Source organism: Erpetoichthys calabaricus, chromosome 13 (assembly GCF_900747795.2).
Source record: "Erpetoichthys calabaricus chromosome 13, fErpCal1.3, whole genome shotgun sequence".
In the NCBI taxonomy this organism is placed as follows: domain Eukaryota; kingdom Metazoa; phylum Chordata; class Cladistia; order Polypteriformes; family Polypteridae; genus Erpetoichthys; species Erpetoichthys calabaricus.
The window spans coordinates 34,880,128-34,897,705 of NC_041406.2; the positions used below are offsets into that span (position 1 = coordinate 34,880,128).

General features: G+C 34.7%; 1 protein-coding gene across 2 annotated transcripts in view; it reads right to left on the reverse strand.

Annotated features, from left to right (window-relative positions):
- ptp4a3b (protein tyrosine phosphatase 4A3b) overlaps positions 1-17,578 on the reverse strand; it is a 191,064-nt gene that overhangs the window by 37,569 nt on the left and 135,917 nt on the right. For both annotated transcript variants that reach the window (XM_028818116.2, XM_051936101.1), the window contains exon 5: positions 1,407-1,499. In XM_028818116.2, the coding sequence (XP_028673949.1) occupies positions 1,407-1,499 (93 nt within the window). The remainder of the gene's footprint in view (positions 1-1,406; positions 1,500-17,578) is intronic.

The following is a 17,578-nucleotide window of genomic DNA, read 5'->3' on the forward strand; positions in this document are numbered from 1 at the left end:
CACTCGCCCTTCTACTGTAAACAACTGCACTGTGCAAGTAAAATCCCTCGAATGCGCCTCTCTAGGTTGGGGCGGGTGGGAGTGAGAGAAAGACAACTTTCAGTTGCACTACATATGCACATCAAAAAGGGAAAAATGCAGCAACACAAACTCTATTTTGCAAATTTCAGGACCTGATATGAGCAATGTGATTAGCTTACAAAAATCCAACCACATAACTGCCTTACAGTCCTGTAGTTTACATGAAGTAGGGGGAAAAAAAGACACTTAGTACTTCAGAAAGGTCAGTACACTGTTCAATTTTGAATATTTTTCTGGTTTTTAGTGGACTCTAAACTTGAGCCAATTCAAAGGCTTAAGTAGTTGTGAGAGTCATACACATATTTAAAAATATCGTGTGGTAGCCGTTCTCAACTCATCAATTATTTCTGTCAGTCCCTAACTGCCTTGTTTTGCAGCACAGCACAAAGTAATCAGGTTGAAGCAAGAGCTAAAAGCATGTAACACATATAAACAAAAGGCAGTCACTAAAAACTAGTGCATAAGCGGCACTGAGTGTTCAAAGGATAGCTGAATCCACATTTCAAATGTGTATATCACAGCTGTAAAATGATACAATAAGATTCTATAAACAGCTGGAATCAAAACAATATTTTAGATAGTAGTACTGTACTTTAGATAGAAAGGGTTGTAAGAGAAGTTCTACAGAAAATGACAAACTGGATGAAGTTATTGATATACTGTAAGTATTGACTCTGTATATCTTTTTTAAACCCTTATCTGGTTATGGATGTGCGGAGTAATGACATAATAGACCATGCCCCCTGGTGCATGCTTTTGCTGATGACACTGTGCTGTGCAGTACAGAAAAGAGGAAGTGGAGTGGAAGTTGGAAGAATGGAGAAGGGCTTTGGAAGACAGAGGATTGAAGATAAATAGGAAGAACACAATATATGAGGTTTAATGATGATCAGGGTAGCCCAAGATGAAAAATTAGATGCAAAGATAACCCATAGAATGCAGTGTGGATGGAACAATTGGAAGAAGGTACCAGGAGAATTGTGTGAGTGCAGAAATAAGGTGAAGGTTAAAGGTAGGATTTTTAAGACTGTAGTAAGAACAGTAATAATATATGGAGCTGAGACATGGGCACTAAAGGGAGTGCATGAGAAGCTAGATGTGGCAGAAATGAGAATGTTGAGATGGATGTATGAAGTTAAAAAAAAAAAAAAAAAGACATTCAAATGATGAGTTAATAAGAGAATACAGTGTAAATGGTATTAAAATGACATCCATTACCAGTTTCATACACTATTACTGAAGCAGGATGCTATTTTAACAACAAAACAAAAGAACTAGAATTTCAAAATAAAACTTCTGAAAACACACTTAGTATATCAACTCACCATTACTGTGATTCCATCCTTTTCTAAGGGTGTTTTATCATAGGTAATTTCACAGACTCTTACAACTGTTGTTGCACCATATTTCTTCAAATCCTGTAAGATTAAGGAAATTGATAAATAGAATATTAATTGAATAATACAGAGGGAGAGATGGAGGGAGGTAAATTATATGTTATACATGTTAGTTGAATTATGTGACAGAATTACTTCCCCAAAGTACCAGAATTATTTCTGCAGTCATGGGCATGCCTATTTTTGCAGAGTCATTGCCTCTAGTGGCCACCTAATGCCTCTATACCCCTTAGAGTTCAGTTCCCTTAAGAAGGATATGCCTCCAGAACTGTCTCCCTGCCTGGACCTACGTACTACACTCTATCTGGTTGGGCTTCTTAGAACTTCTGTCTTCTATCTACGACTTTGCACTCTCCTTATTGGAAGGTCAGGTATCCTGGGTGTATATTGGGTGACTGCACCCCTAATGCACCTGGATTGCATTGACAGATTCCTTCCAGGTCACCTTTCTTTTGCTTCTTCTTGTGTGTTCCTGCCTTTGCCTTCCCTTTCCTGAATGGAGCAACCATCATGAAATATTTCATTTATCCTTTGTTATAAAAAGAAAATCAAAACTTAACATTGTTTACTTCAGCCTCACCTACAAATGCTGCAGAAATGCAAGGAGTTATACCAGTGTTCAGTACATTTATAAAAATAAATATAAAACTACACAATTAAAGATAAAACCAAAGAAACTAAATTAAGTTATAGTTAGGTGAGGTCTACAGTAAAGCTTTAGTTTAACTCTCTCTCTCTTAGCAGATGCATCTGTCCAACAAGGCAAAACCTTATAAACAGACTATAGAAGTAGATATTTATTTACTATCAAGAAAATATGAAAAACAGAAGTATTTCAGGTTAACTGATTTCTGCAAAATGTTCACTTTTTCCGTTGTATGGTTATCAGTGGGAAATGAAAACAAGCTAGAAATATTGTATATGCATGGCATAAATGACTATATTTAGTTTTGTTTATAATCTGTGTTTTATCTATTGTTCGCTGTCCTTGAGTGTTTAGAAAGGTGCCTACAAATAAATAAAATGTATTATTATTATTATTATTAGATTAGTTATCCAATTTGAAAATAGGAGCTTTTAAAAATATTTTAGTCACTTCATTTAAGAGTCAACTATCACATTTTTGGTTATTAAATATTTTTTGTAAGAATGAGTCATATTCAAACAGAACAGCAATAATTGCACATGTTAGTAGACTATATAAAATACATGTTTTTTCAAAGTACTGTTCAGTTTTCATATTAGGCAGCCTGGCACATACTGTACTGTAGAATGCTGAAGAGGGGGCAGGTGGCCATTTGGCAGAGGTCTCTAGAACTGTGATTGTGCCCGACTCTGCCATTTATTTTGTCTATTATAAATGACCAATCAAAAAATCAAAAGAAAAAACAGACATGCAGTCAGCTGGCTCAGCTAATGTAATACCTTGTATAAAGGAGCACTACACCTTAATTCCCATAATGCTTAGAAAAGCAGGGGCTGAATATATCAGTTTTTGTGATCCGCTAATTTACCAATCACCAATTGAACCTTTTTAATGAAAATCAGCAGAATTACATCGGCAGCCGATCAATCACAGTATCCCTTACAATAAAACAGTTATATCAAATAATTTGTACATTCCAAATATTAAGTAATTAATATCAGTGCTGCATAAGTTACTTATAAATGTATTCAGTCATTGTCACATGCACATAGTACAGTGAAATTCCTACTTGCATGTGTTAATTAACATGCAACATGTCACCACTCTCTGGCCCCAAAAACAGTGAATCTTTTGTATTCCTTGCCTGAAAATTCTCAGAACAGTTTACCACACTATCTTCCATTAAAAGACATACTGTATATTCACCGGCAATTATTGATTAAATTTATGAGATTTCTGCCACATTTAAGGCCATGTTGGAGGAACTTCTACAATTACAATGGTGATCCTCACTGACTTATACTGTTACTGTTGATAGTATACTGTAATACAGCAATAAAGAATCTTCCTACACATATAATTGAAGCACGTTAAACCCTTTTTAAAGATCTGATATACTGTTTATACTGTATATACTTTATATAGTTATATATTATACATAAAGCTACATGTCTCCCATTGACTTAACTGATTGACAGACAAGATATACTTGGCTACTTGCTCAAAATCTGAGGAAACATTTTTTCAATAATGGATATACCTCAAACTCATGACCAGAAAATTCAACATCACTGAAATGTTACACAAAGCTAAAATTATATTTTGAACTTAATAGTCAGAAAGGGCAGTCATAGTGCTGGTCAGTAATAGCTGCAGAATAGCACAGATGGTTGCATGTCCTATTGCAAGTCGAAGGCATTATGGCATCAATTGGTGGGCTATTGTTAGTTACTGCTTGAAGAGGGTCGATATTTTTTTCCTTGTTATTTTTATATAACAAATATGCAGAAGTTATAAACTGCATTATTTCAAAATTTTTTATTGCTTGTTTAATTACTTGTGTGCTTTGCAAGGACATGCTGACGTGTGCTTTTCAAACGCTAGAGGCTGTTGAGAGTTTTTGGTTTGTTCTGTGGTGTGAGATTTAAATAAACAAATACATTTTGCTCTTAAAAACTTGGGTTTTGGTTGCCGTTAAGGAACAGTGTGGGAATTTTTAATGCTTTTTTTCCCCTTTAGAAGGGTTTTTTTCTTTTTTTTTCGCCCACACAAGAGCAAAAGTAGCTGGGTGTTTGGAGGTGTGAGTGGAGAGCTTATAAGTAAGAGGAGCACAAAGTTAGTAGAAGAGACAGAGAAAAGTAAAGTTAACCTCATAGAAAGACAAATAGCAGGCAGCTGAGAAGGAGAACAGTACAGGAGCTTAAGGGTAAAATAGCTGTAGCAGATCTTAGTGTTACCATTTAAGTTAAATTATTTAAGAAAAAAAAAAAGTTAAGGCAGTTTTACTAATCCCACATCAAATTTTAATAATGAGGCCAATGCAATGCAAGTCCTGTTGGATGTTGGGCTTTTTAGATGATGGTTTGGAAGAGCCAGTTGTCTATGAGGGCTACATCTGCAAGAGATGCCAGCTGATCCAGCACCTTGAGCTCAGGGTCGCTGAACTGGAGGAGGAGTTGGCTGACCTGCGTTGTAATAGAAAATTGGTGGATTTGGCCCAGGTGTCCTTTAGAGAGATAGTGTCCACCCCCAAGGTGGCGCAGGAGGAGATTCCAGACCAGACAGGTAGAAATAGGTGGGTCATGGTCACAAAGTGTAAGGTAAGGGGTGCATACTGTCCGGGGGCATCAACCCCAGAATTAGAAGTGTCAAACCGTTATCATGTCCTTGCCGAACTGGAAGGTGTCTCTGATAATTCTGAGGTGGTAGGCAGGGATGGGGAGCCCCAACGGGCCACCTCAAAACCAGTTCCCAAAAAGAGAGAGATAGTGATAGTTGGGGACTCAATCATTAGGGGGATTGAAGTGCAGGTGTGCTCCAGAAAGAGAGAGTCTCGCACAGTGTGTTGCCTTCCGGTAGCACAGGTGGGAGACCTACCTGAAAGGGTGGATAGGCACTTGGCCAGAGCGGGGGTGCATCCAGTTGTCATTGTCCATGTTGGAACAAATGACATACATAAGGGTAGTCTGTCAGTTCTGCAACCCAAGTTCAAAGAGTTAGGTGCCAAGCTGAGAAGCAGAACTGACAAGGTAGTCTTCTCCGAAGTTCTGCCTGTGCCACCGGCCAGTCCAGGTAAGACTGAGGAGATTAGAAGGCTTAACGTGTGGCTCAAATCTTGGTGCAGGGTAGAAGGGTATAGGTTTATGGGGCATTGGCACTCCTTTTGGAACAGATGGGACCTGTTCCGCTGTGACAGGTTACATCTGAACTGGAGGGGCATATGTGTAGGCTAGTCAAGGATTGTTTAAACTAGGGAATGGGGGGAGCAGGGGGTTTTTAGGACAGGTCAGGGTTATATCTATACATGGAGGAACAAACAATGGTGTAGAAATAAAAATGCATAGTAATGTAAATTCTAAGCAAACATTTAAATGTAGAAGGAGTAACACAATAAAAATAGCTTGCCTTAATGCTATAAGTATCAAAAATAAGGTAAGTGAGTTGGAGTTGTATGTAGCAGAGCATAATTATGATATTATAGCAATAACGGAAACCTGGCTAAATAACAAAGATGGGGATGAGTGCAATATAGAGGGATACACATTTTTAGGAAGGATAGACAGAACAGAAAAGGAGGTGGGGTTGCTGTTTATGCCAAACAAAATTTAAATGTAAGTCCTCTTCAGTTGGATGATGAGCCCCATCTTAGTGAGGACATGTGGCTTCGCCTGGAAAATATTAGGGAAAGAGGTCTTATTTTAGGAGTCTGTTATAGACCATCCAATTCAAACAGTAATTTCAACATACATCTTTATAGTAACATCAAAAAGGCAAGTTTACAGGGAGATATTATAGTCATGAGGGACTTTAATTATCAAAATATTAACTGGGATAACCTTGCAGATGGAGAAGCACAAGAGCAGGAGTTTTTAGAAGTAATCAGTGACTGTTTTTTAACACAGCATGTTAAAGCACATGGGGTGAAGCCTGTCTGGATTTAGTATTTTGTAACAATCAAGGTAGAATTGAGGGTGTAGAAGTGATTGAACCGCTAGAGTCAAGTGACCATAACTGAATACAATTCTCAGTATTTTGTAAGAGTGCAGATGCAAAGACTAAAATTGTTAAGTTGAACTTTGGTAGGGCTAATTTTGATCAGATGCGACAATTTCTAAGTAGGATACACTGGGATAAGCTTTTAAGTGTGGAGACAGTCGAGGAGCAGTGGAACAGGTTTAAAAATGTTTTAAATGTAATGCAGGACAGATACATACCTAAATTTGGAATTAATACCAAACTAAAAAAAACTCCATGGTGGATTAATAAAAATTTAAAAAAGAAGTTGCAAAGGAAAAAACTGCTTTATAAGGGATATACTGTGCATCTGGAAAGTATTCACAGCGCATCACTTTTTCCACATTTTGTTATGTTACAGCCTTATTCCAAAATGGATTAAATTCATTTTTTTCCTCAGAATTCTACACACAACACCCCATAATGACAACGTGAAAAAAGTTTACTTGAGATTTTTGCAAATTTATTAAAAATAAAAAAATGAAAAAGCACATTTACATAAGTATTCACAGCCTTTGCCATAAAGCTCAAAATTGAGCTCAGGTGCATCCTGTTTCCCCTGATCATCCTTGAGATGTTTCTGCAGCTTAATTGGAGTCCACCTGTGGTAAATTCAGTTGATTGGACATGATTTGGAAAGGCACACACCTGTCTATATAAGGTCCCACAGTTGACAGTTCATGTCAGAGCACAAACCAAGCACGAAGTTAAAGGAATTGTCTGTAGACCTCAGAGACAGGATTGTCTCGAGGCACAAATCTGGGGAAGGTTACAGAAAAATTTCTGCTGCTTTGAAGGTCCCAATGAGCACAGTGGCCTCCATCATCCGTAAGTGGAACAAGTTCAAAACCACCAGGACTCTTCCTAGAGCTGGCCTGCCATCTAAACTGAGCGATTGGGGGAGAAGGGCCTTAGTCAAGGACATGACCAAGAACCCGATGGTCACACTGTCAGAGCTCCAGAGGTCCTCTGTGGAGAGAGGAGAACCATCCAGAAGGACAACCATTTCTACAGCAATCTACCAATCAGGTCTGTATGGTAGAGTGGCCAGACGGAAGCCACTCCTTAGTAAAAGGCACATGGCAGCCCGCCTGGAGTTTGCCAAAAGCCACCTGAAGAACTCTCAGACCATGAGAAAGAAAATTCTCTGGTGTGATGAGACAAAGATTGAACTCTTTGGTGTGAATGCCAGGCGTCACGTTTGGAGGAAACCAGGCACTGCTCATCACCAGGCCAATAACCATCCCTACAGTGAAGCATGGTGGTGGCAGCATCATGCTGTGGGGATGTTTTTCAGTGGCAGGGACTGGGAGACTAGTCAGGATAAAGGGAAAGATGACTGCAGCAATGTACAGAGATATCCTGGATGAAAACCTGCTCCAGAGCACTCGACCTCAGACTGGGGCGACGGTTCATCTTGGCGACGGAAACTGGCCAAGGATAAGTGTGCCAAGCTTGTGGCATCATATTCAAAAAGACCTGAGGCTGTAATTACTGCCAAAGGTGCATCGACAAAGTATTGAGCAAAGGCTGTGAATACTTATGTACATGTGCGTTCTCAGTTTTTTTATTTTTAATAAATTTGCAAAAACCTCAAGTAAACTTTTTTCATGTTGTCATTATGGTGTAGAATGGTGTTGTGTGTAGAATTCTGAGGAAAAAAATGAATTTAATCCATTCTGGAATAAGGCTGTAACATAACAAAATGTGGAAAAAGTGATGCGCTGTGAATACTTTCCAGATGCACTGTAAGACTAATGACTACAAAGTGAATCGTAGAGCGTATGAGAACATGAGGGCAACCATTAAGAAGGATATAAGAGATGCTAAAAGACAGTTGGAGAGAAATATAGCAGATAAGGCGAAACAAGACCCGAAGAGATTCTTTCAGTATTTTAGTAGTAAAAGAATAGTCAAGTAGGAGGTTAAATGCATCAGAAATAGTAAAGGGGAATTAAAAGATACAATGAAATAGTGGATGCCCTAAACTTACATTTTTCTGAGGTGTTCACAAGTGGATAACCCATCAGAGGTAAATGTGATTACTAAAGAGGTACTGAGGGATTTGGAAATTGTAGAGGGAGAAGTGCTGCTCAGATTAAATAAGCGAGTACATATATAAACCCTTGGCACATATTTTTAGGAAGTCATTGCGCACTGGAGAGATTCCGAAGGACTGGAAAATGGCAAATATCATCCCATTATATAAAAAGGGTGACAGGGCAGATCCAAGCAACTATAGGCCAGTAAGCTTAACATGCATTACAGGAAAATTAATGGAAGGAATTATTAAGGATAAGATTGAGCAACACCTGGCAAGGACAGGAGTTATTCTGAACAGTCAGCATGGGTTCAGAAGAGGGAGGTCGTGTTTTACTAACATGCTGGAATTCTATGAGGAGGCAACAAAAGGATACGATCAAAGTGGAGCATATGATATTATTTATCTTGAATTTCAGAAAGCATTTGATAAAGTGCCACATGAGAGGTTGGGCATCAAATTTAAAGAAGTGGGAGTTCAGGGTGATGTTTTCAGATGGGTGAAGAATTGGCTCAGACACAGGAAGCAGAGGGTGATGGTGCGAGGAACCTCTTCAGAATTGGCCGATGGTAAGAATGGTGTTCCACAGGGATCAGTGCTAGGGCCGCTGCTATTTTTAATTATATATATATATATATATATACTAGCAAAATACCCGCGCTTCGCAGCGGAGAAGTAGTGTGTTAAAGAGGTTATGAAAAAGTAAAGGAAACATTTTAAAAATAACGTACCATGATTGTCAATGTAATTGTGTTGTCATTGTTATGAGTGTTGCTGTCATATATATATACATACATATACACATATATTATATATATATATATATATTATATAGATATATATACACATATATTATATATATAATATACACACACACACACACATAAACATATATATACATATAGATATATATATACATATCTACATATACACATATCTACATTTACATACGTATATACACATCCACATAAACATATACAAATTTACATATCTACATATATATATATATATATATATATATATATATATATATATAAACTGTATATATATATATAAACTGTGTATATATATATATATATATATATATATATATATATATATATATATATATATATATATAAACTGTGTATATATATATATATATATATATATATATATATATATATATATATATAAACTGTGTATATATATATATATATATAAACTGTATATATATATATATATATATATATATATATATATATATATAAACTGTATATATATATATATATATATATATAAACTGTATATATATATATATATATATATATATATATATATATAAACTGTATATATATATATATATATATATATATATATATAAACTGTATATATATATATATATATATATATATATATATAAACTGTATATATATATATATATATATATATATATATATATATATAAACTGTATATATATATATATATATATATATATATATATATATAAACTGTATATATATATATATATATATATATATATATATATAAACTGTATATATATATATATATATATATATATATATATATATAAACTGTATATATATATATATATATATATATATATATATATATATATATATAAACTGTATATATATATATATATATATATATATATATATATATATAAACTGTATATATATATATATATATATATATATATATATATAAACTGTATATATATATATATATATATATATATATATATATATATATATATAAACTGTATATATATATATATATATATAAACTGCATATATATATATATATATATATATATATAAACTGCATATATATATATATATATATATATAAACTGCATATATATATATATATATATATATATATATATATATAAACTGCATATATATATATATATATATATAAACTGTATATATATATATATATATATATATATATATATATATATATATATATATATACTGTATATATACATATCTACTTAGTGGCTCCTGTATTTAGGATATAGCAGGTTGGATAATGGACGGATGGACATTTGTATGCATAGCCCCATTTGCCCGTTTTCGTTTTTTTTCTTTCTTCAGTAATATTTCAGCAAACCCGGAGCTTGTCAGTTCAAATCCTGGTACTGACACCACTGTGTGACCCTGAGGAAGTCACTTCACCTGCATGTTGTGCAAAAAACAAAAGTAATGTAACCAATTGTACCTCAGTTGTTGTAAGTTGGTGGAATAAAGGCATAAGTAAAATAGATAAATATGTATTATACACATAGGAACTATTCATTTATTTTCAGTTAAGTCATCTGCAGCAAACTTTTATAAATGAGGGTTTCTGATTTTTAGATAGTGCAAACTTTCTTCTTTATTGACGTTTTCTCTTGGAGAGCTTTTTTCATTTCATTGAAAATGAAAGCAGCAGCTGCCAAAATATGTAGCTTTTTTATTAATTTTTCAACATTGTGTAAAATAAATGTATAAAGTAACATAAAAAGTTGAAATACTGGTTATTCTTTTACAGTAAAATATTACTACAGAGATAGAAAAAAAGTAAAATGGATATGTTCTTTTTCTTTAAGGAGATTAAATATTACTGAAGAAAGAAAAAAAAAAATTAAACAGCCAAATGGGGCTATGCATACGAACTGAAAAGGTTTAAATAAAACAGAAATATATATTTTATTTTTACTTGCTTAACTTGTGGAGGGTGTATCGTGTAGCAAAGCCCTAACTTTTTTCGTGAAAGCACGTTTCAGTCAATAAGTCTTAAAAAAACGTGTAAAGATATTGACAATAAGCTAAGTGATCTGCAGCAAAGTTTTATAAATGAGGGTTTCTCCTTTTTAGACAATAAGCTACGCAAACCCAGGAAGACATGGAATTGTTTAAATCAAGTATCATTACATCTTCCTTTCTTAAAGAGAAGTAAGGCAGTACTTATAAACTTACATATTTATATATAGACATATATATATATATATATATATATATGAAGCCGTGCAAGCACACTCTTTTGAGAATGCAACGTATAGTTGTACAGAAGAAAAGCAATCTTGCCTCAAATGAATGGCAACCTTTTGTAGGTCTATGAAGTTAATTTTAAGTTTAGGTTTACGCGGTGCTTTCTTTCCGAAGTACCTGCACTCATGAATATGTCTGTATGTGTCAGTCGGTCAAATCCACGCGCTTCGCACCGGCGAAGTACCGCTTTTAAATTTTTATTAAAAAGAAAATAAAAGCGTTTTTAAATTGAGGGAAAATATACTAATAACAGTTTGTTAAGGATCAGTTTTTTTGTGAAGCTGCCTTTACTCGAGTGATCACTTCGAGCTGACTTGGTGGCCAAGTGTAAGCGTTACCTGGAAGTAACCACCCATACAATCAGATTGTGAATCAGACTACGAATGCCGTGAATGTAATTACACACTCACTGCACTTGCTTACGGTAATCAAACCTCAGACGTCAGCGCTAGAGGGGCTTAGCAGCGGTGAAGTATTGGTTTTAAATTTTAATTAAGAACAAAAGAAAACCTCAGAGGTTCGATTCCCGAAAGGGAGTGAAGTGAGTGTCTGGCTATCTACCAGGTAAAGCTTATGGTCGGACAGCAAGTGACGTAACATCAGCCACGGTGCCTTCAGTTGCGAGAAGCAGATCATAGAATGATTGAAAATAGTTTTGCATTTACCTTTTTAGTAAAAGGCGAGCTTTTAAGCCTGAGAAATCACCCCGTAAATGCACACGTTTATTTGCACATGTGTTAATATGTATGGTTACACAGTATTAAAAGACAGTGAACAACGTCAGTTACCTTTGTTCCCGCGTTTGATAAAAGGCGAGCTTTTAAGCCTGAGAAATCACCCCGTAAATGCACACGTTTAATTGCACGTGTTAATATGTATGCTTACACAGTATTAAAAGACAGTCAAAAATTAACGTCATTTACCTTCGTTCCCGCGTTTGACTCGTGCTGTAAATCTCTTCCTTGTTTTTAGGTCACGTGATTACGTAGGAGGCGTGATGACGCGATACGTGACTCCGCCTCCTCCATTACAGTATATGGACAAAAAAATATGTTCCAGTTATGACCATTACGCGTAGAATTTCGAAATGAAACCTGCCTAACTTTTGTAAGTAAGCTGTAAGGAATGAGCCTGCCAAATTTCAGCCTTCCACCTACACGGGAAGTTGGAGAATTAGTGATGAGTGAGTGAGTGAGTGAGTGAGTCAGTCAGTCAGTCAGTCAGTGAGGGCTTTGCCTTTTATTATTATAGATATATATATATATATATATATATATATATATATATAAATAAATGATTTAGACAGGAATATACTGTAAGTAACAAGCTGGTTAAGTTTGCAGATGATACCAAGACAGGTGGATTAGCAGATAATTTTGAATCCGTTATATCATTACAGAAGGACTTGGATAGCATACAGGCTTGGGCAGATTTGTGGCTGATGAAATTTATGTCATTTTTTTTAAAGTATCACACATAGGAAGTAAAAATGTTAGGTTTGAATACACAATGGGTGGTCGGAAAATCAAGAGTACACCTTATGAGAAGGATTTAGGAGTCATAGTGGATTCTAAGCTATAGACTTCCCAACAGTGTTCAGATGCCATTAAGAAGGCTAACAGAATGTTAGGTTATATAACACGATGTATGGAGTCAAAGTCCAAGGAGGTTATGCTCAACCTTTATAATGCACTGGTGAGGCCTCATCTTGAGTACTGTGTGCAGTTTTGGTCTCCAGGATACAAAAAGGACATAGCAGCACTAGAAAAGTTCCAGAGAAGAGCAACTAGGCTGATTCCAGGGCTACAGGGGTTGAATTATGAGGAAAGATTAAAAGAGCTGAGCCTATACAGTTTAAGCAAAAGAAGATTAAGGTGACATGATTGAAGTGTTTAAAATTATGAAGGGAATCAGTACAGTGGATCGAGACTGTTATTTTAAAATAAGTTAATCAAGAACACGGGGAGACAGTTGGAAACTTGTTAAGGGTAAATTTCACACAAACATTAGGAAGTTTTACTTTACTCAAAGAACGATAGACACTTGGAATAAGCTACCAAGTAGTGTGGTGGACAGTAAGACTTTAGGGACTTTCAAAACTCAACTTGATGTTTTTTTGGAAGAAATAAGTGGACAGGACTGGCGAGCTTTGTTGGACTGAATGGCCTGTTCTCGTCTAGAGTGTTCTAATACTACTATCCCATATTGTTTTAAAAGAGGTAAGATATTCACACCCTTATGTATTTTTTTCAATTAATTTCTTATTTATTCAATGTGCGTTTACACTATTACTGGCTGGTAGCATAACAACATCTGCTGTCTTTTACACTTCCTTACCAGTTCCACTTAAGAAATCAGAACTATCGCAATCTGCATCTAACCTGCATTATTCCATATTAGTTCACATGTTTGACTTGCTCCTGCAAATTATCACTCCCACTCATAAGTATGTCATTGTCATTAGTATTCTATAAATTGCTATTCTAATACCGATTTAATCCATTACAGAAGAAAACAAAATGGTTTGGTAGTATTACTTACATATACGCATATAAACATATATATAAGCCTCTACCTCTTCTTTTCTCACAGATCTGGCAAAATCAGAACATTGGATATTAGAAAGGCTGATTTGACAGCAATGATGAGTCCTAACAAATGCTGTATACAAGTTTGCCTTATTACAAATGTCTAGTGCTTTTCCAAATCTGACCTTTATAGCAGTTGTTTAAAAGATTTTCTACTGATTCAATCTTATAATTCCCTTTCCTTACCATGCTTTGATTACCTTCTCTTGGCAGCATATTAAAGGTAATTGTAAAATTTACCCTTGAATGATAAAGAAAAGTGGGAAAGGAGTGAGTTGATCCCCATTAGTGCTTCCTGTTGTATTTTATCATTGGGTGCATGTTATCTGTTGTTGGAACTACTCATGTGCACATCTGGAGCACTTCACAAGATAAGTAGTTAGACATAAAACATTACAGACTGCAGTAAAACAAATTTTCCTTCAGGTTATATGCATTAAAAGCTTCAAACACAAGAAATTTTAAAAAATGAATAAAAAATAAAACAGCTGTATTATAAGGAGTTACTAGGGAACAGTTAAAAAGACCTCTTCCATAAAAGAATTCCAAGAAAAAAAATCTTTCTTTGATAATCTAAAAGAAGTGAATCAAACATTTTCAACAGCTTCAATAACTGATAAATCACAGTCTACTATTGTCAAAACATTCATGCACTGAAACTGAAATTTAAGATTCAGAGTATGTGTGTGAGTGAGCTTCATAAATAGTTTCCTAATCATTTCAATGATGGTTTCAAATTCAAACTAGAAGTTACTGCCTTGACAAACTAATTCCTGTGGACTGAGCGATACTCAAAATAAAGTATGTAGCCTAAAAGAAGATTAGCATTAGATATGAACCTACTAAAATTTATGAACGACCTTTTAATACAAAGCAGAATCAAGTTCAGCAAGAGGTGAAAAAAGAATTCCAGTTACTGAAAGAAAAATGCAAGAGCTTGGCATTTGTAGCCTATAAGATCTTATTGTTAAGATCTTAAACCGTATGCTTAGTAGTACAAATACATTCAATAAATTAAAAAAAAAAAATAATAATAATGTGGGGAACAAAAAGACTGAAACCATCACCATAAGATGTCGGTCACAAACAACAAACCACATGTCAAAAAGCTACTTCAAATGGGGGTAAGGGGGATTGGGGTCTATTTTCATGACTTTAAAATGAGCTAGACACATTTTTTCCCATTATCACTGTTCAAGTCTTCATTGATGTATACAGTTAAACATTAGCTTTGTTGTGCTGTACAGTTGATTTTTGCTTTTTAATTTATTACATTATTATCTAAAATAATGTTAAAATGTCTTTTTATTACAGCGCACACATTGATAAAAGAAACAATGCCCTGGTTGCTTCAATAAGAATTTCAATGCAACCACAGGAAAAACAACAATTACTGACCATGTAAACAAGCATTAAGAACACACATTACTTTGCTAGAAGTGAATAAGCTCTTTGTCATTTGCAGAAACCACAGTGAAATCACACAAACGTTTCTGAACTTTTAGGAAACCAGTGACTGGCTAATGCCACCCAAAAGAAATTAGCCATTGGCAGGAATGATCACTGATCATAAAGCAAACAAAAATTCTGTACTGAAGCAATCTTGAATACAATGTATAAGTACATGCTGTGGTACCATGGTCAGCAATTATCTAAAAATTTGCACTGGCACACAATTAATTATCCAACTATTAACTAACAATGAGGAGACCGTGGAAGAAGAACATTGGTGGAATACAATGGCGGACTACAATTCAATTGATGATTCATTAAAGCGTTAGTCGGTGTGCTAGTCCATGTATACAACTGAGGGCCAGTTTCAGCTTTAAATGCATATCTCTAGAGGCATTTAAGGAAGACTGCCAACAAAATTAAAAATCAAACATATAATCCAAAACCCAACAGTGTGTGAGTACTCAATGATGTTGGCTTGTTTTCAGGCAAGTAGAGACTCATTACAGTAGATAAACTTTGTGTGCATTATGTGACTTAGTTCAAGACCACAGCAAAATATTTAAATAGATTAACATTTACTTCACATAAATAAGGGATTGTGTTGGACAATGCAAGCTGCTAAGTTTACATTGATGATCTTGTCCCTCCGCAGTGTATTTAATTTGAAATGCACTGACAATAGCCCTGTCAAGTAATAAGTAGATAAATAGTTTTCCTGACAAAGAAAGGCTTGATGTAACTCTAAGGACACATTTCAGTCATTATCCCAACAGGACAGTGGAAAAAATAACAGATAGATTATTCAATGAATGGTTTAATTGAAATTACCATTCAGAGGTACTATGCAGCGGGGAGCTTCAGACAATTTTTATTCCAAATTTCTTGTCATTGAGATTGATACTGCATTAGACAGCGGTGTATCAGGACTTGACTGAATATACAAATATGGAAGATTTCCAATTAAATCAGAAAAAGCAGATTCCTCTAAGTTTACATGTACCATTATAATAAAGGACAAGCCTGTATTAAGACTACTATATGTTCTGTAGCTGTTCACAATAATTGTGCCACTCCAGTTTAAGTATCCATGGTTACAAGACACTTAGTTCAAAAGCTTTCAGTGACATACTGCGCTAAGTTTAAGTGAGGAACATGAGATGCAATTGTTCTGTGAAAGACTAATAATTGAAAGATTAAAATTAATGCAAGATTAAATGTACAAGCGTCATTGCTTTTTTTTAGTATTGATTTAGATGGAACAATACTACATAATCTCTATTTATACACCTACCCACCTTCCAGTAATGTGAAACAATTTTTCTTTAATCAACAACGCAGCTGCTTAAAAAAGCAAGTAATATTTCTCATCCAGTTTTTATATTTTTTCATGGTAGTGATTTTTATTTTCTGACATAAATCCTAACCTTTATGACCTCTTATTAATCAACACAAATTAAGCTCAGGGTATCAAATTCTCAAATTTCTGCTAATTTTATTACTTAAGGTTAACATAAATGTTGGACCAAGTTCTGTGACCAGTGTAAATCCACAATCAAAAGCTTGCATAACCCACTGCTATGTACTATGCTTGCTTAGAACAAAATGATGGATTAATCACCATCCCTTCATCTACTTCATGATTTCAAAAGAATAGTTTAATTATTTTCTTTTACTCATTTTAGGTTTTTGTATTTATTATTTGTGTGTGTGTGTGTGTGTGTGTGTGTGCGTGTGCGTGTGTGTGTGTGAAGGTGGAGTTTAGTATAAACAAGACCTCTTGAAGATCTGTAGTCTAAGTATTTAAAGTCAGAAATTAACAAGTAATTTATTTCAAAATCTCATTTTCTCAGGTGTTCCCCTTTAAACCCAACTCTGGATCATCACTCTCTTGATGTTGCTGGCTTTTTTCCACTTCTTGTTACTAAAGACTTTTATGTTAGTTAACGAGGTAATTCAAATTAGCCTTGTCTGGGTGTGTACTAGGGATACTCCAATCAATCAGCCGCAGGTCTAAATTGGCAGATTTTCAGTACAAAAGATTGGTGATTGGCAAACTGAACGATCACAAAAAATTATCTTTTCACACCCTGCTTTTCTAAGCTTTACAGTAAATTAGTTTCAGTGCTCTTTACATGAGATATTACGGTAGTTAAGCCAGCACATGTCTTTTTTTGCAGGGAACTTCCTATAATGTAAAGAAAGAGCAGCAAAGTCAAGGTTTGTTTTAACAGAGAGCGAGAGACTATTGGAATATCAGCCTTTACATTAATGAAAGTGGAGTAATAAACTGAGAAAAGGGAATCTGTGCAATTAG